Genomic DNA, 20,540 nt, shown 5'->3' with positions numbered 1-20,540 from the left:
CCTTAGCAGGGTCTGTGTCCTGCTGCCGCCCTGCTCCGCTGTCACACGGGACGTGGGGCTCCTCTGACACCACACCAGGACACAGAGCAGGCAGGAATGGGGGCGAGGGGCTGCCTGGGGCCACTGCTGCTGCTGCTGCTGCCCCTGCCTTCGGGTGAGCAGTGGGGCAGTGGGTCCAGGATTGGTCTGGGGTGGGTCTGGGGTGGGTCTGGGTGCCCAGCAGGGTCTCGGTGTCGCTGGCCGGGGTGGTGGCAGGTGCTGGTTGGGGGCCAGGACGGGATCTCCTCTCCCCACAGTGTGGGCCTGGCTCCAGCCATCGATCATCGGGGGACACGAGGCCAAACCCCACTCCCGGCCCTACATGGCGTCCCTGCAGTTTGGGGGGGTCCACACCTGTGGGGCAGCACTGCTGCACCGGCGCTGGGTCCTGACGGCCGCCCACTGCCTGGTCCGGGGGTGAGTCCGGGGCCACGGGGGGCTCGGGGGGCTCCCCGTAACCGCACCGGGCTGACACCGGGTCCTGGTGTGGGGCAGGACACTGACCAACGGGAGAGTGGTGGTGGGGCTGCACAGCCTGCGGGACCGCGGGGCGGCCACACAGACCTTCCCCATCCGGGCAGCCTGTCCCCACCCCGGCTACGACCGAGGGACGATGGAAAACGACCTGCTCCTGCTGCAGGTGGGGCTCGGGAGGGGTCTGCCGGGGGGCGGGAGGAGCGGGAGCGTCGGTGCCGGGAAGCGCTGCCGGGGGGGGTTCACACGTGTCGGTGCAGCTGCGCTCCCAGCTGGGGCGAGAGGCTCGGTGACATTTCCTCTTCTCACCCCCGGAGGTTTCACACCTCCGTAACGTCTCCCCGCTCCCGTGGGTGCTGCATCGGCTCGGTGCTGCCCCTCAAGCACCCACCTGTGCTGTTGGGGTGCTCTTCCTCAGCCCCCCCGCACCCCTGCAGCACTGGGGCACCCCCCTCGGCCCCTCACCTGCAGCACTGGGGTGCTCTCCCTCAGCCATCCACCCGCGGCATTGGGGTGCTCCCTCTGGAGCGCCCACCCAGGCGTTGGGGTGCTCCCCCCGCACCCCACCCGCAGTGTTGGGGTGCTCCCTGCGCTCCCCCCGGCCGTGGGGGGGTTCTGACGCTGCCCCCGCCCACAGCTGGAGGGGACGGTGACGCTGGGCCGGACGCGGCGGCTCATCGGGCTGTTGGGGCGGGGGCCGGCGGCGGGGGCCACGTGCAGCCTGGCGGGCTGGGGGCTCCGCGGGCGCGGGGGGCTCTCGCCCACCCTGCAGGAGCTGGAGGTGAAGGTGATGGACCCGCGGATGTGCAACAACAGCCGCTTCTGGGACGGCGGCATCGCCCCCACCATGATCTGCTTCCAGGGGCAGCCCCGGGGCTCAGCCCCCGCCAAGGTGAGGGTTTGGGGGTCCGAGGGTTGCAAAGCTCTGCCCACCCCCAGCCACCACTCCCGGGTGTGGGGGGCTCTGGGGGGGAAGCTCACCCCGAGCACAGAGGCGAGATGTCCCCCCAGGCGTGGTGGGGGTGTCCGCCCCTGGTCGGGGTGCACTCTCTGGTGTCACCCCCGTCCCCCAGGGGGACTCGGGGGGCCCGTTGGTGTGCGGGGAGCGGGCGGCGGTGGCCGGGGTGATGTCCTTCAGCGGCCCAGATGTCACCGACCCCTTCAAGCCGCCGGTCGCCACCTCGACCGTGAAGCACAAGAAATGGATCCAGAAAACCCTGCAGAGGGGCTGCAAGTCCCCCCAGCCCCCAAGAGACTGAGCACCCCTTCCTATTTACACAGGTTGGCTTTTAATGGGAATACTGTCCAGAGTCTGGTAAAATAACATCCTTAGTACATAGATACAGTGCTGGGGGAGCAGGGCACGGCACAGCCCGGCGGGATTGTCCATGGAGGAGGGGGACAGCGGGGCTGGGGGTGGGCTTGGGCCCAAGGGGCGATGCTGGCCTTCCTGCCACCCTGTGCTCCATTACAGCACTCAGGAGCTGGGACATGTGCTGCCCCTGGGACTTTCCCCCTTTTCTCAGCCCCAGCTCCAGGCCTCCTGCACTGGTCCCATGACAGAGCAGGGGTCTCCAAAATGTGCCTCTCCCCACGACCCTGGTGCACTGTCCCTGCAGCCCCTGTGGCACTGGTATGGGGGGACATATGGGGGGACACATAGGTCACCCCATCCAAAGCAGGTGGTGATGGTGGGACGACTGGGAGATGCCCAAGGGGTCAGGGAGCACCTGGATTAGGGGGTCCCTCTGCAGCCCATCCCACTCCCAGGGGCCGAGGCACTTCCATCACACCCCAGTCTTGGCACCTGGGGCCAGCTGGCAGCAGGATTGGGGTGTCCCTGGGGTTTTGGGGCTGGGAGCCCCCCGTGGGCGTAATCCAGTCCTGGATGGATTCGTGTCCACATCCACAAGGACACACCGGGATCCTGGCTGCAAACTGGGACAGGGATCTTCTGCCCTGGGGATGGAAAGCTGGGGAGCTGCAGATGGAGGGGAGGGACCCCAGACCCTTCCCTGGGGGTTGGTCACCCTGGTGCCAGCTCAGCACCCTGTCCCCTCCCAGGGCAGCTCCTCAGCCTGGTGACACGACCCTGTGAAAAGCCCGTCAGGATGAGCCCCTCAGGACCCCAGACACCCCCGTGAGCCCCTGCTCGGCTCCCCCTGCACCATTTCCACCCTCCACCACCTCAGACCAGCGCAGGGACCTCGGCTGCTGGTCCCTCCAGCATCACAAATGGGGGTCCTGGCCCCCGTCACCCCCACAAAGCCTCTCCCCTGCATCCCCTTTCCCCCAATAATAAATGAGCTGTGACTGCTGGCAGAGCCAGTGTTGGTGCCAGAGGAGCTGGAGCACCCAGGGGTGTCCCTGTGCCGGGCTGTGCCGTGCCGGCTTCCCGGCATGTGGGATCAGACCCTGGTTCAGACCCCTGCCCGCGGTGGGTGAGGGAGATGGGGGGATGTGGGGACAGCATCCCCCCTCATCTTGTCCCGGGTTGTCCATCAGCAGGAGGAGATGGTCCATGAGACTCACCCCAGGTTGGGGTGTCAGCCCCAAGTGTGTCCCCAGCCAAGTCCAGTCCTTGGCACTGGGAACTGTGATGCTCCAGCACAGCAAGACCCCAGTGGGGTCGGCAGCAGGTGGGGGTGACTCACTGGTCCCCAGCTGTCCCACATCAGTGTGTGTGTGTCCCCAGCACAGTCCTGCTCAGCTCCCGTGGGCTGGGGGGGTCACAGGACCCTCACTGGGGCCTCATCCGTGGCAGCCGCTCAAGCTTGGATTTTCTCCACCGCCTTGTCGGCCACGGCCGTCACCGCCATGGGGCTGGGGACGTAGTTGAAGGGGGTGACACGGGCGGCCTTGCTGGGGGAGCCGTGTCGGCTGGCGGGGAAGGTGCCGGCGGGCGCCTCGTGGCCGAAGGAGATGGGCAGGGCAGCCTTGGCGGGTGCGGGAGCTTCACCGTCGCCGGTGACACGGGGGTGAGGGGGTCCCTCGCGGGTCTCCAGCGTGGGAGAGGTGCTGGAGTTGGTCTTGGAGGCGGCGAAGTCCTCGGTCTGCACCACAGCGTCGCTGGTCTTCCTGGGGCCGGGGGCACCGGGGGGCTCGTCCTCGCCGGAGCCCGCCAGCGGCAGGGCGGAGGAGGGCAGCGTGCTCTTGAGGATGTGGGGGATGTCTTCGTCCCGAATCCTCCGCCACGTGCCCTTCATCATCACCACCGGCGGCTTCCCCGGCTGCCCCCCGGGAGCTGCCTCGGGCTGCCGGCGCCGCGCCGGCGCCTCGGAGCGCACGGAGGAGGAGGAGGACGGGCTGCCCGCCCGCCGCGCCACGCTGATGTTGGGCGAGGACGAGTATCGCTTGAAGGGCTCGGCCGCGGGGGCGCTGGTCTTCACCGGCAGCCGGGACGGGCTCTCGGAGCTGGTCCTGCGCGGCGGCTTCACCCCGGCGCTGGTTTTGGCGCCGGGCTGGGCTCTGGGGGCGAGGGGCCGTGGGCCGGGGGATGCCGGCTTGGCTGCCTTGAGCTCGTCGCAGCGGGAGGAGCAGAGGAACACGGCCGGGAGGGCGGCACGGCTGTGCTGAGGGGACCCCCGGCGGGGCAGCGAGGCCGCGGGGGCCGGCGGGGCCAGCTCGGCGCGGTGCCGCAGCAGCAGGCTGGAGGACTCCTTGATGAAGGTGAGCTGGCGCAGGAAGCCGGAGCGGTCCGAGTCGCTGCCGCTGGAGCGGGCGGATGACATCCGCACCAGGTTGAGGCGGCTGCCCCCCGGCCCCCCGGCCCGAGCCTTGGAGCCGTCCACCTGCTCCTCCAGCACCGGCATGGCCCCCCGGCCCGGCAGCACCTTCCTGCTGGGCTTCTGCATGAAGGGGATGCGCACGGGAGACTTCTGCGTCTTGGACTGCTTGGGGGCCGGGGATTTGGGGGCCGGGGCCTTGGCCGGGGGTCCTGGCGGGGAGGACGAGCCCCCTGCCTTGCCCGCGGCTGGGGTGCCTGGCTTGGTGAGCTGGGAGGGCGATGGCAGCTTCTTGGGGCCGTGCTGGGAGGGCGTGGAGGTACGGGAGGAGCCCGAGGAAGGGGGGCCCTTCCCCATGCGGGCGGGCGGTGTCGTGCTCCTCTTGGGCAGCGCCAGGTCCCCGGTTTCGGGGGCCTTGCCCAGCCGGTGCAGGCTCCGCGAGCGCTGCTGGCTCAGGGAGAGGTTCTTGGCTGGCGGCGCCTCGGGCTTGGCCACCGGGGTCTTCTTCGGGGTGGCCCGTGGGCTGGGGGCGTCCTTGGCCAGGCTGGGCATGTAGATGACGGTCCTGCCACGGAAGACCACGGGCAGGTTGGGCACCGGTTTGGCGGGTGCTGGGCTCCGCTCCGCCCTGGCACCGGCACGGCCGGCGGGACGGGCACCCGCCGTGTCCTTCCGCTCTGGGCGGCCCTTGCTGTGCTCCCTCCTCGCCGTGTCCCGGCCGGATGCGCTGCCGGGCCGCTGCTTCTCCTGCCTGCCCAGGGAGAGCTGCAGCGTGGAGCCCACCGAGAGCCCCGACATGAAGGAGAGGATGGAGTCGGACTCGGAGGAAGGCTCCCGCGAGAGGGAGGCAGCAGCCTGGTGCAGCCAGGTGACGATGGAGTTGGCTCCCTCCTGGATGGCCTGCCACTCCACGCTGTCCAGGTCGGAGCCCCGGTCAGAGCCGGCGTCCTCGTCGGGGTGATGCCTGACCTCGGCTTTCCGCTCCCTCCCGCCGGTGCCCGGCGGCTTCTGCTTGCGCTCCAGCCCCCTGCGGCGAACCGTGGGCCGCCGGCGCTTGGGCATGGCCGAGCCGATGCACTTCTGCAGCAGGTCATCCTCCGAGTTGAGGCTGGGGGAGCTGGGGGAGCCCCCCTGCTCCTGCCCCACCGCGGCCGACCGCGGCCACGTGGCTTTGCCGCAGGGCTGGCCCCGCTCCTCACCGTCCGAGAGGTTGGCGTCGCTCAGGGAGCTCATGGAGGAGCTGAGGGAGTAACAGGGCGGCGTCTCGTCGGCGATGAGGTTGTTCTGCGGTTTTGCCTTTGCCGGACGGGGACCGGGCTCGGGGTCCCTGCGGGGGATGGAGCCGCCCGAGCGCTCCCTCCGGGGTGCCCGGCCGGGCTGGGCTCTGCTGCCGGAGCCCTCCCTGCCCGCCTCGGGCAGCTCGTCCAGCTCCGGATCGTAGAAGCAGTAGACGGCTTCCTCCGTCGGCGTGGTGTGGCACAGCGACTGGAAGACCACCCCGTCCTCCTGGGGGTCATCCTTCCTCCCGGGGGCACCGCGGGCCCTGCCCACCCCCAGCTCCAGGCTGGCTGAGCTCTTCGGGGGGGTCTGGCCCCTCTTTCCCTCCCCACCTTGGCCACGGCCCGGCCCCACTTTACCCTTGCTGGCAGAGCCGATCCTGGCGGGCGCCGAGCTGCCGGAGGCGGCTCTCCTGGCCGGGATGGTGCCGCCCTCGCGGCGCCCCTCGGGCAGGGGGTGCTCGGCCTCCTCGCCCGCCGGGTAGCGCAGGGTCTCGTCGCTCAGCGAGGCGGCGCTGGAGAAGTTGACGGGGGTCCCGTCGGCCGAGTCGGTGAAGGAGTCGTCGTCCTTGAAGAGGTCGCGGGCGGTGGCTCGCAGGTGCCTGGGGACGCCGGGGTGCGCGTGGGCCGGCACCAGCATGTAAACGGGGACGTGCATGGGCTTCTTGGTCTGGGGGTGCAGGACCTGGCCGGACAGCAGCGAGGTCTTGACCTTGCGGAAGCGGGAGGGCATGGCGGAGCTGATGCACTCCTTCAGGATCTCGATGTCGTCGTCGTCGGGGGGCTCGGGGCGGTCGGCCCGGCGCCGGCCCTCCAGGTACCGCTCCTCCCGCCGGTCCTCCCGCTTCTCGTGAGCCGCGAAGTTTAGGCTGTTCTTCTCTGGGAAGGTGGGAATCAGCTTGAGCTCCACGTCCTTCTGGACGTAGTGCTCGTGGAGGGGCAGGGCGCTCAGGCTGGAGGCACACGAGAAGTTCTCGTTGGGTTTCTCCACGGTGAAGTAGACCATGGAGTCCAGGTCCTGGGGCAGCTGGAAGCGTTCCTTGAAGTCTGTGATCTCCATGAACTTCTTGACGTTGTTCTCCCACTGGATGTTGAACTGGCTGGTCTCCTTCTCAGGCTGGCAGCCCAGCTCGAAGAGGGGGGTCTTGCTGCGGCTGGGGGGCATGGTCTGCCCGGGGCTGTCGGGGAGCTCGCTGGGGCTGATGGTGCCGCTGATCATCTCGCTGCACGGGTCGCTCTGGATGGAGCTGGCGATGGAGGGGCTCTCGAAGCTGCCCAGGGAGCTGACGGAGCTGCAGCGGCTCATCACCAGAGGAGTCTCCTGGATGTAGTTCTCCGAGGAGCTCGAGGGTGTCAGGTCGTCCTGGCGTGAGGGTGATGCTTCCCGCAGGAAAACCTTGTCCCGCTTCGGGAAGGGGATGGTGATGGGCTGGGAAATCCCCACCGGCGTGGTGGGACCCGGATCTGCCACCTTCTCCTTCTCCTGCCTCCCATCCTCCCCTTCCGCATCCCCTTCCTCCATCTCCAGGATCTCCAGGGAGGAGTCACTGTCCAGGTCATTCTCGCTGTGGCTCTGCCCGTCCAGCACATTGTCTGCCGAGGAGAGGGAGGAGAGGGAGCTACAGCGGGAGAAGCAGATTGGGGTGTCCTCCACTGAGTACTTCTGCACCGACTCCTGCTCTGCCGCGGCCGGCGGCTGTGCCGGCAGCTTCTCCGGGATCTTGCTCAGGGTCTCGGCCGTCTGCAGCAGCGCCGGGGGGAGCCAGGCTTGCTTCCTGCCCAGCAGGGAGGGCTGGTGGCCGGTGGCCACGCCACTCTTGGCCAGGCTCTCAAGCAGGGGCACATGCTGGTAGGACGGGGAGAGCTTGATGGTGTGGACGTGGGGGTCGGGGGGCTGTTTGCCGCCCACCTCCTTCTTCCACTCCGTCTCCTTCTCCGGCGCCTTGGGGCTGGGGAAAGTCACCATCTTCTTGGCCCGTTCGGGCGGGTCTCGCTGCTCCGGTTTGTCCGGCTCGGCCGGGTCCCGCGCGGGGGGCTCGGCCCGCTCCGGTTTGCCGCCCAGGATGCTCTTGAGGTCGAGCCGGCTCGGCCTCTTCTGGTAGCGCTGCAGCTCGTCACGATAGTCGAGGAAGGCGGTCCTGGGGCAGGGCTTCATGTGCTCCTTGGTGCAGTAGCCGTCGCTGGTGCTGCCGCTGTTGAGGCTGTCGGTGGACAGGCTGGTGTAGGCCGTCTTCAGCCGCAGCAGGGTGTGTGCCCGGCTCAGGCTCTCCCGCTTGGCAAAGCCGCCGGCGTCCGAGAGCCGGCACGGCGAGCACGACTGGGCCCGCGCCTCGTGCCCCTCCTCAGGGCCGTACTGCCAGTCCAGGCAGTGGTCCTCGGAGCTGAGGCTGAAGCTGTCGTCCGAGGAGTTGTGCATGGTGGAGATGTCCTCCACCAGCTTGTCGATCTTGGCCACCGTGCTGGAGATCTTGTTGGCCAACTTCTCGGCGGCCAGCGAGACGTCGTCCTCCGGCAGCGGCAGCTTCTTGGGTTCCGCCGGCTTCCCGCTGCCGTCCTTCTCCGGCTCCGGGCATCGCCGCTGTGCCAGCGCCCGCGGCAGCGCCTGGCCCTGCAGGAAGGAGGAGTTGAGGAACATGGAGAGCACGGAGGCGCTGGCCGTCTCCACGCCGGTGGACACGTTGGGCACCTCGTCGTCGTCGAAGCAGCCGGAGTCGGAGGCGTAGTCCTTCACCAGGCTCTCCATGTGCCGCAGCGGCTTCTTCACGCTCTGGCTCTTCAGGCTCTGCTTCTCCATGGTGTCGAAGGTCTCAGCCAGGTGCTTGGCGTCCAGCTCGGCCTCCAGCGCCTTCTGCTTGCGCATGTAGAGCGAGGGCATGCAGGACCCCGGGGACACCACGGCCGCATCCTTGTACTTGGGGGGCCGGTTGGTGAGGAGGTTGCGCAGCGCAGCCGCGCTGCCCATGGCGATCATCTTGTGCTTGGAGTGGATGAGGTTGCGGAGCATGCTGACCGCCCCCAGGTCCCACAGCAGCTCCTGGTCGCGGGGGCTGCGGGCAGACAGGTTCCAGAGGGTCCCGCAGGCGTTGCTGACGATGGTCAGGCTGTGCGAGCGCAGGTGCTGCAGCAGCGTCTGCAGGCAGTTGTGGTCCCGGAGCACCTGCCTGTGGGACAGAGGGGACCCCCGGCCGTCAGGGGGGTCCTCGACCCTCTGCCTGCAGCCGTTCCTGGGGTTCAAGGTGCCCCCACCCCTGCCCAGCCGTGACATTCCCCCAGTGCTGTCCCTGGGGTCTGCAATGCCCCCCACCCCCGTGGCACTCCGTGGCATCCCCCAACACCATCCCCGGGGTCTGCAGTGCCCGGGGTCCCTCACCCCCCTTCTGTGCTGCATCCCCACCTGTAATCCTCCCGCGTGGCGACGAGGCTGGAGACGTTCCTGAGGATGCCACCGCCGCTCTCGATGATGGCCAGGGAGTTGCTCTGGCACTTGTAGGTGAGGGTGCTCACCAGGAAGCCCAGGGCCCCCTCCACGGCGCAGATGGCCGCCTTGTTCTCCGTGCTGTGTGCCGACAGGTTCCACAGCGCGCTCAGGACGCTCTTCAGGGTGGATTCCTGTCCCGGGGGGGGTCACACACCCCTGTCAGCCCCTGTCCAGGTGCTCCACGCCCCCTCCCACCCGCCCTGGCGCTCACCTTGCCGGCGTGCAGGGCACACCGCGTCAGCCCCGTGACGCTGCCCACCTCCCGCAGCACCTTCTTGCTGTTGATGTCAGCGCGCCAGGAGAGGTTCCTCAGGATGCTGGAGACCACCTGGAGAGGCAGAGTGGGGTGAGTGGGCATTGGGACTGTCCCCCTACCTGTCCCCTCCCCAGGGAGTCCCTCGCACAGCCAGACCCACCTGGTGCAGCTCCTCGCTGTCGGAGCCCAGCTGAGCCACGATGGCCTCCATGCAGCCCCGGCGGGAGCACAGTGTCGCCTGGGAGGAGGAGGAGGGTGGTGAGGGCGACCCTGTGACCCCCTGACCCTGCTAACACCCCCCCCAAAGTGCTGCCCCCCACCTTGTTGACCACGTCGCCGAAGGTGAGGTTGGTGAGGGCCATGCCCGCGTAGCGCCGCAGCGCCAGGTTCAGGGGGTCGTTCGTCATCTTGTGCATCTCGTAGTCCACCTGCAGCAGCTCAGCCACCGCCTGCAGCCCGCCTGTGGGATGGGAGGGGGGTGATTTGGGGTTCCTGATCCCTCCCAGCACCCCTGCCCAGCGCTGTGACACCGAGGAGGGGGCGGGCAGGGCTGGCTGTGGTGCCCTCCCCACGCTCACCCAGCTCGTTCATGGCCCGCCTGTACTCCTCGTCGAAGGAGAGCTTCATGATGGCACAGGTGGCCTGGCAGATCTGGGGCTCGATGGGCACGGGCACTGCGGGGGCAACGGAGGTCAGTCCTGGGGGTTGGCACTGATGATCCCCCCCCTCACCCACAGCCTCCGCCAGCCCCACCGGGCACCCCCTGCTCCCCCCGTACCCGCGCCCTCGGGGCCCCGTCCCCCGTCCCGGCTCTGCATCTGCAGCCAGTCCCAGCAGGTCTCCGAGTAGGAGCGGATCTGCTCCAGCACGTGCAGCACCCGCATCTCCTTCTTGGCCTGGCCCTCGTCGGGCTGGGAGAAGACGATGTTGTGCAGGGCGGCGTTGGCCCTCATCCGCGCGTCCTTGGCGCCCGTGGGGCTCTCGGGGGGCCCCGGCTCCCCGTCCGAGTCGTGCAGGATCTGGATGAGCAGGGGCAGGCAGCCCGACTTGCGCATGGCCAGGCAGCTCTCCTGGGAGCTGGACATGGCCAGCAGCGTGCGGGACATGTCCTCCTTGTCCCGTGTGGCCAGCATGGACAGCAGCCAGAAGACAACCTCCACCTGCAGGAGCAGGACATGGGGTTACACTGAGCCCCCCCTGGCTCAGCCCCCCCCGCCCGGGCCCTGAGGGGTTGCCCCTCACCTTGCTGTTGCCCCCCTCCTCGGGGTGGGTCGGGGGGTCCAGGCTGCCGTCCCCCTCCATGCCCGGCACCTTCCCGCAGAGCTGCGGAGGAGGGAGAGGTTGGGGGGGTGTTCGTGCTGCCCTCACCCCCCGTGCCTGTCCCCGTCCCCTCCCCACTTTTCCACCACCCACTGGTGCCATTAAACCCGGCAGCGATTCCCAACTGCTGCTTCCGTCAGTGCCGGGGTGTATTTTAAGCTAAAATCAGGGATGATGGGGATGGGGGGGCTGCTACAACCGCAGGCTCAGGAAAGGGGAGTGTGGGAGAGTGAGCAGGGAGGGGGCCAGGGCTGAGCCCACGGAGCTGACGGATTGGAGCAGCAATGGGGGGGCTGTGAGGATGTGGGGGTGTCTGGGGGTGATGGAGGGACTGGGGGTGATGGAGGGGCCACGGGTGTTGCCACAGGGGGCTGTGGGTGACAGTGGGGTTGTGTTGATGGTGATGATGATGATGATGGTGATGATGGTGATGATGATGATGATGGTGATGATGATGATGATGATGATGACCATGGTGGGGCCGTGACAATGGCAGCCCACAATGATGAGGATGATGGTGGGTGACAGTGGGGCCATGGTGATGGCAGCCATGACAATATGGATGATCATGGTGATGAGGATGATGATGATGAGGATGATGAGGATGATGAGGAGGGTGATGATGAGGAGGGGGATGGCAGGCTGCCCGCCCTGGCGCCTCGGTTGGAGGCAGATGCCGTGGGAGCCCCCGCGCCGCCCGCCCGCCGCGCGCCATGGCCTACTTCTGGTCTCCATGGCAACTGCCCATTTCACGGTGCCCGAGCCACACAAAGCCCTGGCTGTGCCGACAGGGACAGAGCGGGGACAAGGCGGGGGGGCTGTGCTGGCCCCCTCCTCCACCCTGCCCGGTTCCATCGCCCACAGGGACCAGGGACACCCCGGTGCCATCCCCCGTACCTGCGGCTCCGGCTGCTGCGCCTTGTCCTGCGCCTCCATCAGCTCCTTGTCGATCTGCTCCAGCCGGGATGCCCGGATCTGGGGGTGCATGAGCAGATCAGAGAGGGCTGGGACCCCCCTGGGACCCCAAAAGCCTGGCAGGAGGGGTGTAAGGGTGCAAGGAACTGGGTGTGAGGGTGCAAGGAGCTGGTGTAGGGTGCCCAGAGCTGGGTGTGAGGGTGCCCAGAGCTGGGTGTGAGGGTGCCCAGGGTTGAGCCCATCAGGGTTGTGGGAGCCTCCAGGGGTCAGAACAGGGGACGTGGGGGGGTGAAGGACCCGACCTGTGCCCTCTGCACCATCTCATCAGCCGTCCCAAAGCGCTCCTCCATCAGCGAGCGGATGTGCTGCGCCTCGAACTGCAGCTGCTGCCGGATCAGGTCCATCTGCATGGAGAACTGGGGGGCACGGGGGGGTGGCATGAGGGGGGCAGGGTCCTGGCCGTGCCCCAGTGCTGAGGGGGGGGCTGGGGGTGGTCCCCACTCACCGTCTCCACGTGGGGCAGCTCGTCCAGGCGCGTGGCCAGGCTCTGCAGCTGCGCGTAGTACCAGACCTTCTCCTTCTCCTCCTTCTCGATCTCCCCCAGCAGGAAGCACCTGGGGAGGGGGGACCCCGTCAGCGCAGCCCCCGGCACCCCCAGCCCCCTGCACCCCCCAGGCCATCACCTCTCCCGGTCCAGCTCCTCCAGCATCCTCAGGGTGGCCCTGCCCAGGTCCGTGGGGCCGTCCCGGTGGGATGGGGGGGCCGGGGGACTCTCCTCGGGGCCGCGCCCGGAGTTCGTCACCTCGGGGGCGAACTTGAGGTTGTAGAGGCTGGTGATGTCCATCTGCAGGGCTGGGCACGGGGACAGCAGGGTCAGGGTGGGCTTGGCGGGGACCCCCCTCCCCACCCCGCCCAGGCACCCACCTTTGAGCTGGTCCAGCACCTCCGTTTGCCCCGAGGACACCATGACTCGGGCCTCCTGCTCCAGTTTGCCCTGGAGATGCTTCAGGACCTCCTAAAACAGGGATGGAGCTGTTGAGGAGGTGGGGGGGGGGACGTGGAGGGAAAGCCCTCCCTGCAGCCCCAGTCTGGGGTCTGTGCCCCCCCCGCTGGGGCTGTGCCCACCTTCATGTCCGAGGTCTCATTCTCCAGCTTGGAGAGGTGGTTGGAGTTGTCCTCCAGCTCCCGCCGGAGGTGACTGTTCTCCTTCTTCAGCGCCTCCACCTGCCGCACCAGCTGGTCGTACGAGGCGATGGAGCCGGACATCTTCACCCCCTCCAGCGCCTGCGGGGGGGTGTGGGGGTGGGCACCACGCCGAGGGGCTCCCCCAGCACCCTCACAGCCCCCCCAGCACCCACCATCCACCTGGGACCACAGCACAGCACGGGGGACCCCACCAGCCACAACCCCCTCCCCCAGTGCCGGGGAGAGCTGGTGACCCCCCAAAGCCTCCCAGAGGGTCGTCCCCGGCATGGGGTGGGGGTCCAGCCCCGTCCCCCCCAGCCCCCGCCAGCCCCCGCCTGGTTCCCACCCTCGGCAGAGCTCAGCTCTCCGCTCCCTTTGTCTCGCTTTTGTCTTCTCCCGCTCCCGACCTTCTCCCGCTCCGCTCCCTCCCGCATCGGGGGCAGCCCCGGCCCCCCCGCGGCCCCCCCGTCCCGGTCGGCTTCCCCCCCAGGCACCCCCGGCCCCTCTGTGCCCCCTCAGCCCTCCCCAGCCCCCCAAACCTCCTCTTGCCGCAGCGCCCACGGACCCCCCTTTCACCTGCCGGGGGGGGACACGGCAGGGGATGGGGGGGACAGGGACGGGGACCCCTCGTCACCCCCGGCGGGTCGGGCTGGCCGTGGTTCGTCAGCACCACGTGTGTGGGGGGGAGCACAGCTGGGGGGGCTCCTTGTCCCCACTGCACCCCCTGCTCCCCTCTCCCCACCCTGCTCCTGCAGCGGGGTGAGGGACAGCAGTGATCACCCCCCCCCGGCACTGTCACCCCCAAATCTACCCCACGGTGACCCCTCTGCCTCCACGAGCCCTTTCTGGGGGTCCCAGGATGCCCCTCACCAGCACAGAGGCCCCACCAGGCAGGGCTGGGACCCAACACCCTCCCAAGGCCCCATCGATGTCCTTCCCACCCCACACCGGGGGGGGACCCCATCCTGCCCTGGGGGTCCTGCTGTGGGGTCTCTGTCCCCCCCCGACTCCAACCACCCGGCTCTGCCAAGGGAGACAAAGACCCCCCCAGTGCCAACCCCCCCCCCAGCTGCCGAAAATACCCCCTGGGAGATGAAATAACCCCGGGGGGGGGGCTGGGATGAGGGATAAGGGATCGCGAATCCAGGATGGACGATGAGGGAGGACACAGGGTGAGGGCTGAGGGATGCGGGGTGTGGAATGCGGGATGGAGGATGAGGGGTGGATCCAGGGTACGGAATATGAGATGTAGGATGCAGGGTGAGGGATGCAGGATGCAGCGTCAGGGATGTGGGGTGTGGGATGTGGAATGCAGGGTGACGGATGCAGGAGAGGGGACGTGGGATACTGGATGCGGGATAATGGATGGGGGATGCGGGATGGGGGATGCGGGATGAGCACGGCCTCCCGTTGCTGCGGTGACGGCGATGGGGGCACAGGCGGTTCCCGGCTTTTCCCGAGCATCCAGACACGGAGGGGGGGGGGGGTTCAGCCCTGCCGGGGGGATGGGAACCTGGGGCTTCCTCTCCTCCGGGGGGACACAGGTCAGGGCTGGGATATTCGGGGGTTGATGGTGAGGGGAGATCTGAGCTCTGACCCCCCCGGTCCCCGGCAGGGCCGGTCTCGGCTCCCCGCCGAGCGCAGCGGCCGCAGCGGCGCCGGGATCCGCAGCCTGCGGGGAGTGGCTGCGGTCGCACCTTCATCCGCCGAGCTCGAGACACGACGGGAAAGGGGGGCCAGGACTGCGGGAAAGGGGGGCAGGGCTGTGGGATGGGGGAAGCCAGGGGTGCAGCGGTGCTCCATCACCACGATGGTCACTGTCCCACAGGACATGCTGTCCCCCCACGGTGGGATCCCAGGCAGGGCCATGGGCTGCCCTGGGCACAACCCTGGGGGGCCACGATAGCTCGTGGTCCTGGGCACCCAGCTCCTCCAACCCCCAGGGCTGCCCCTCTCTGCTCAGGGAACCCCGGGACTGGCTCAGGCCACAGGCAGGGACTGGATTCATCCAGCAAGTTCCTGGCAGGGCAGATGCTGCAGCAGATGAAGCAGCATCTCCGCTGCCCACCACACCCCACGGCCCTCTGTGCTGCCCACGGTGCCCACTGCCCACCCCACCGTCCTCTGTGCTGCCCACCACCCACTCACTGCCCATCACCCACCTCACTGCTGCCCACCCCCCATCACCCACTGTCCTCTGTGCTGCCCATCCCTGCGCCGTCCTGCCCACGGTGCCCATGGCTCTGCCCCCCACACGGGGCCACCTTGGCCAGGGCAGGGCTGGGGGGGCCCCACAACTGGCCCCCCAAGCTCCCCACACCCCTCAGCTCGGCAGCAGCAGCTCTGGGGACAGGGCTTGGGACGGGGCCGTGGCCACCAGCCGAGCGTAGTTGCCTCGTCAGAGCCACATCTGAGCCCCGACCGGCTGCGGCTCCCGGAGCCCCCGGGGGACGTTAAACAAACAGTGTGTTGTCACCAGCGCCGGCTGATCGACCCGGCCCCGGGGACCCCCGGCCACAGTAAAGCCCCCCCGGGGAGCTCAGGCTGCGCACAGGGGTCGGGGCACACACGGGGACACGTGGGACCTGCGCCCTCCCCACGCGCGGCATCGACCCCCTGCAGCCCCCTCGTGCTCCCCCCCCCCCGCAGAGCACCTGCTCACGTGTGCACAGACATGTATGTGCACGGACACGTATGTGCACGGACACGTATGTGCACACGCACGTCACGGCCTGCGGGTGGATGTGGGGCTATGGTGGGGTGCGTGTTGGGGTCCCCAAGACCCCCAGCAGAGCCCCCACCTCGTGCACGGCCCCCCCCTCCCACCCCAGGGCGCCCGTGGGAACCAGCGGACAGGAAGGTGCCCAGGGCAGCCCCAGCTCCCCCCGTCCTGCTCGGGGACGCGGCTCTGGTACCCTCGGGGTGCCCCGGGGTGCGGCCGAGGTGCTGCTTCAGAAGCCGAGATTTTTGAGGGACCGGTTTGGGAGGTGGATTTGGGGTGCGGGTTTGTGGGAAGGGTTTGGGGTGCGGTTTTGGGGGCGGTTTGGGGGCTCCAGGTCCGGGGCTCGGCCCCAAGCCCCGGTCCAGCCCTGCCGGGGGAGCATCGGGGGGGGTCCGCGGGAGCCGAGCCCGCATCGGCGTGGGGGGAGCTGCTGCCCCCCCGCAGACACCCCCTCGCCTCGCCCGCGGGATGGGGATGGGGTGGGAACGGGGATGGGATGGGGATGAGGGTGGGATGGGGACAGAGATGAGGATGGGGACGGTCGGTGCTGCTCCCCCCGCCCGGGGACTCCCCGCCGAGCCCCGGCATTGTCCAGCCTTTGTCCCCGCGGGATGCGGGACACACGTTCCGCCCGATCCCCTCGATTCCCCCTGATCCCCCCGATCCCCCCTGCACCCCCGGTCCCCCGATGTCCCCCCGATCCCCCCGATCCCGGGGGATGGAGCCGCACCCGCCGCAGGATCCAGCGCAGCCAGGGCCGGGGGCACCCCCACCGCGGGAGGGGTCTCACATCGGGGGCCCCCCGTCAGCGCATCCAACCCCCCCAACCCCATCCAACCCCCATCCCCCCCTCCCCCGGCCCCACCGCGCAGCCCCCCCAGTCCCCCCAATCCCCGGCGGCTGCAGCGGCCCCGGAGCCGCCGGGACCCTCGGGGGGTGTCGGGGGGTGCCGGGGGGGTGCGGGGGGCGGGTGCGGCCGTACCTCATCCCCGGCGGTGCGGAGCGGTGCGGGGCGGTGCGGGCGGTGCGGAGCTGGGCGAGGCTCCGGCGCGGCCCCGAGCAGCCGCATCCCGCCCCCGCCCCCCCGCTCCCGCTCGGGATTTTCCAGCGGCGCCGCCGCCGTTAGAGGGCGGCACCGGGGGCTCCCCGCGCCCCCCCCGGGCTCTGCCGGGCAGGGGGAGACGGGACCCCCGCGGGGGGCTCCATTCCCGTCCATCCGCCCCTTTTCCAGCCTCCCCAAAAACGCCGGGATCTGCCCCGTCCCCGTGTCCCGGGGATGCACCTGCCGCTCCCGAACAAACCTGCCCCCTCAGAGGGTACCGGGCCCCCCAGACCGAACCTTCTTCCCCCCCTGACCAAACCCGGCCCCCCAGACCGAACCTTACCCCCCCCAAACCGAACCTGCCCCCTCCGGTCGGGCCGGTGCCACCCCCGTGTCCTTGGGGACCAGCCCAACATCCCCCCAGGACGAGTGGGACCCCCCCCCGCCGGCCCCCTGCAGCCGATCCCTCCCCATGGCCATGACCGTGGCCTCTGCCCTGTGCTGTGGCCACTTGTCACCCACCAAGGCCACTGTCACCCCCCTCCTGGCTGGGGCATCCTGGCCCCCCCGGTGTCACCCCCCCCGGGAGCCCCCCAGGGCTGGGGGTCCCCCCACAGCCCCATCCAGGCAGAGTGACCCCAACCCTGCCCCCCCCCCCAGCGGGGTCGGCACAAGGACCCTCAAGGTCACACAAAAGGGACCCAGTGACAGGGGACCTTCTCTGAAGGACAAACGGCTGGAGACCCAAAGGGCCCCAGCTGGGCCTGGAGGGACCCCCCAGGTGCCCCCATGGGACCTTGGCCAGTGTCAGGGACGAGCCAGGACCACCCTGGGGACAAACAGCTCCTTCCCTGGTGGCTTCACCACGGCCCTTGGCTCTCTTGGGTTCCTTGGGCTCAGCCCAAGCTCTGCAGCAGCTCCTGGGCCCGACTGGATCATCTCCCTTGGACCATCCCCCTCATCCCAGAAAGCAGCTTCTCCCCCAAAACACATCCCTCTCTCTGAGCCTGAGCTGCAAACCCCCAGTTCACTCCCCAGCTCCCACCACTCCGATCCTAGACACCAAAAGTGCTTTGGAATCCCAAATTCGAGATGAGAAAATAATTATTAGGGGTCCTGGCATCCCATGATGGGTCCCTGGCAGCTTCCCGAGGAGCAGGGCTGGTGCCAAGGCCCAGGGAACCCACCCCACTGCCCCTCAACTCGGTGTTTCCACATTCCCAGGGCGACTCCAGCCTTCTACAAACTATAAATAAAGCTAAACAGAAGGAAACACCATAAATATGGAAGTGCCGTTTCCCACTTCCCAGCAAAGAGCAGGGAGTTCCACTCATTCCCTAAACCCACGAGAAGGCGAGTGCTGATGGAAAGCAGTGCCAAAAATCCGGGAAGAACCTTCAGGAAAACACCAGATCTCGGTGGAGTGTGGTGAGTTTTGCCCAGCCCAGCCTCCCCCCCGCCCCGGGAACGGCGAGGCAGGAGACAGAGGGATCCAGGAGGAGGAATGTCTTTATTCACTTGAGTGGGATGAAGCGGGAGGAGTGGGTGGCCCCGATGCCGGGCCGGCCGTGCTTCACCGGCTTGTACGTGATGGAGAACTCGCCCAGGTAGTGGCCGATCATCTCGGGCTGCAGGGGGAGAGATCCGAGCTGGGGGGAGCGCAGGGACACCCCCCTGCCCATCCCCTTTCCCCTCCCAGTGCTGGCACAGCCGGTTATTCCAGCCAGGCTTCTCCCACCCGGTGGGAAATGGAGGCTGGATGAGGAGCCGGAGGGGCTCAGCAGGATCCCCCCCAGTACTGCCCTTCCCACGGGAGCCCTGTGCCCCTCCAGGGGGGACTGAGCACCAGGCAGGAGCAGAAAGTGCCATTTAACCCTAGTGGTGGTATCAGGTGACACCACCCTGCCGGTTATTCCACTCCTGGGAAGGATCAAGGGATCTGTTTCCTCTGGGATCTTTATCAAGCAGGGAGCTGGGGCCGAGCACAGCCAGGGCCCAACATAGACACAGCAGCTGCTGTATTTTGGTGCTTCAGAACCACACCGAGGCCCTGAGCCCCCTCTGGGAGCTGCCCCTCCCAGGGATGGTCCCTCTGGGCTCCCAGGAGGAGCCTGGACCTCTCCAACAAGAATTCCACCCCAGTTCAAGGTGCCCAACTCCAGGCACTCGGCTCGGGGCAGGACCCGTCCCCCCGTCCCGGCTCACCTTGATCTCCACCTGGTTGAAGGTCTTGCCGTTGTAGACGCCCACCATGCTGCCCACCATCTCCGGCAGGATGATCATGTCCCTCAGGTGGGTCTTCACCACCTCGGGCTTCTCCATGGGCGGCGCCTCCTTCTTGGCCTTGCGCAGCCGCTTGAGCAGCGAGTGCTGTTTGCGCCGCAGGCCCCGGTTCAGGCGGCGCCGCTGCCGCGCGCTGTACAACTGCATCAGCTGCTCGCTGGGCACGGGGGGAACAGGGTCAGGGGGGCACGGGGGCAGGGGACACCCCCAACAGCACGGGGACGGCCCCAGAGCGCCCCACACTGAGCACGACGTACAGCACAGGGACCCCACACCGAGCCTGGGGAGACCCCCAAGGACCCCAAACTGAGCCTGCAGAGACTCCCCCACCGCCAGGAATCCCGAAGTGAGCCTGGGGAGATCCCCCCACAACGAGCCTGGGGTATGGCCTGGGAGACTCCAAAGACCCTGGGGAGACCCCCAAGGGACCCCAGACCGAGCCTGGGGTACAGCCCAGGGACCCCAAACTTACTAGGACATGTCGAGGAGCTGATCCAGGTCCACCCCGCGGTAGGTGAATTTACGGAAGGTTCTCTTCTTCTTCTGCTCCACCTCCGCCTGCAGCGGGACAGCGGGGTCAGGGAGGGGGGTCAGAGAGGGGGGACACAGCCGGGGGGTCCCGGAGGGGGGTCAGAGAGGGGGGACACAGCCAGGGGGTCCCGGAGGGGGGTCAGAGAGGGTGGACACAGCCAGGGGGTCCAGGAGGGGAGTCAGGGAGGGGGGACACAGCCAGGGGATTCCGGAGGGGGGATCAGGGCCGGCCGGCGCGTTCCCCGCCCCGCACACGGGAAGGCCGCGGCCCCTCCGAGCTCCCCGGGGCGCCCAGGCCGCCAACCCCCCGCCCCCGCCGGGCCCACCCCGTGCCCCCCAGGGCAGCCCCGGGCCGGCCGGAGCCCGGGCGGGCGCGGACGGGCCCCGATGGCGGCGGATGGGCCCCTCCAGGTCTCCCCCACACCCACCATCTTGTCCGGGCTCCGCGGAAAGGGCGGGGCCGCGCGGATCTCGCGAGAGCCGGGGAAGGGCAGAGGCCGCGCGCGCGGCGCTTCCGCCCTCAGTGCCCTTAAAGGGGCCGCGGCCGCGGGGGGACCCCGGAAGCTGCTTCTCGCGGTGCCGGCGGAGCTCAGGGCCCGGTGGAACCGCTCCTTGCCGCTGGTCCAAGGTGGAACACCAGGGGGTCAGATCAGTCACCTGTGCCTCGCAGACACACCTGGGCAGGTGTGAGCACCGGCACCTGCCGGGAGCCACCTCCATCCCTCACCCACGGACCTGCATCCTTCACTCCCAGACCTTCATCCGTCACTCCCAGACCTTCACCCTCACACATGGACCTCCATCCCTCACCCCCAGACTTCATCCCTCACCCAGGGACCTGCATCCTTCACTCCCAGGCCTTCATCCCTCACACACAGACCTTCATCATTCACTCAAAGACTTTCCCTTGTCACCTATGGACCTCCATCCCTCACCCCCAGACTTCATCCCTCACCCCCAGACCTCCATCCCATACCTATGGACCTCCATCCCTCACCCACGGACCTTCTCCTCCCGCTGCCCTGCCCCTGGAGCCGGTGGCTGTTCCCGGTTGAACCGAGGACACGCCGGGTGTGGCACAACAGGCTCCTCTCGGCCCCGGTCGATCCGGTTTGTCTCCCGGTCCGGGAGGTTCCAGCAGATCCAACGGCCCACGGGAACCTGGAAGAGCCGGTTCTATGCAGAAGGGACCCGAATCCAAACCCTTTTATGCCAGAAGAGCTTGCAGACGTCAGGTCCCCTCCATTCCGTGTATCCCTGGAGCTGTTGGGTTCTATCCTCTCCACGGTGTTT

The 20,540-nt window shown here is 68.6% G+C and overlaps 3 protein-coding genes across 4 annotated transcripts; 1 reads left to right on the top strand and 2 right to left on the bottom strand.

Moving 5' to 3' along the window:
* The first annotated feature begins 59 nt into the window (after window positions 1–59).
* Window positions 60–1,806, top strand: LOC116798948 (granzyme M-like). The gene is given in 6 exon segments (XM_032711655.1): window positions 60–154; window positions 297–456; window positions 535–679; window positions 1,151–1,405; window positions 1,587–1,763; window positions 1,765–1,806. Coding segments are annotated over 6 exon segments (837 nt in total). The 5' UTR covers window positions 60–96.
* APC2 (APC regulator of WNT signaling pathway 2) lies at window positions 1,780–16,435 on the bottom strand. Of its 2 annotated transcripts, XM_032712167.1 has the most exons (15): window positions 16,374–16,435; window positions 12,610–12,768; window positions 12,409–12,499; window positions 12,168–12,336; window positions 11,990–12,098; window positions 11,787–11,900; window positions 11,467–11,544; window positions 10,492–10,572; window positions 10,028–10,409; window positions 9,828–9,923; window positions 9,570–9,709; window positions 9,410–9,487; window positions 9,205–9,321; window positions 8,910–9,124; window positions 3,282–8,676 (listed from the first exon to the last, which is right to left on the bottom strand). In XM_032712167.1, exons 2-15 carry the CDS (start codon window positions 12,748–12,750, stop codon window positions 3,282–3,284), a joined length of 7,206 nt encoding a protein of 2,401 aa, XP_032568058.1. In that variant the 5' UTR covers window positions 12,751–12,768; window positions 16,374–16,435. The 2 variants fall into 2 exon arrangements, with proteins under 2 accessions (XP_032568059.1, XP_032568058.1); XM_032712168.1 differs by lacking the exon at window positions 16,374–16,435 and having other exon boundaries at window positions 1,780–8,676; window positions 12,610–12,750.
* A 1,495-nt stretch (window positions 16,436–17,930) lies between these two features.
* RPS15 (ribosomal protein S15) lies at window positions 17,931–19,758 on the bottom strand. The gene is made up of 4 exons (XM_032712030.1): window positions 19,676–19,758; window positions 19,189–19,274; window positions 18,639–18,873; window positions 17,931–18,061 (listed from the first exon to the last, which is right to left on the bottom strand). Exons 1-4 carry the CDS (start codon window positions 19,676–19,678, stop codon window positions 17,948–17,950), a joined length of 438 nt encoding a protein of 145 aa, XP_032567921.1. The 5' UTR covers window positions 19,679–19,758; the 3' UTR covers window positions 17,931–17,947.
* Between the last annotated feature and the right edge of the window lie 782 nt (window positions 19,759–20,540).

The sequence above is a fragment of the Chiroxiphia lanceolata genome, chromosome 27 (assembly GCF_009829145.1).
Source record: "Chiroxiphia lanceolata isolate bChiLan1 chromosome 27, bChiLan1.pri, whole genome shotgun sequence".
NCBI classification, from domain to species: domain Eukaryota; kingdom Metazoa; phylum Chordata; class Aves; order Passeriformes; family Pipridae; genus Chiroxiphia; species Chiroxiphia lanceolata.
The sequence above is the reverse complement of the archived record's forward strand: the minus strand, read 5'-3'. Positions and strand labels throughout refer to the sequence as shown.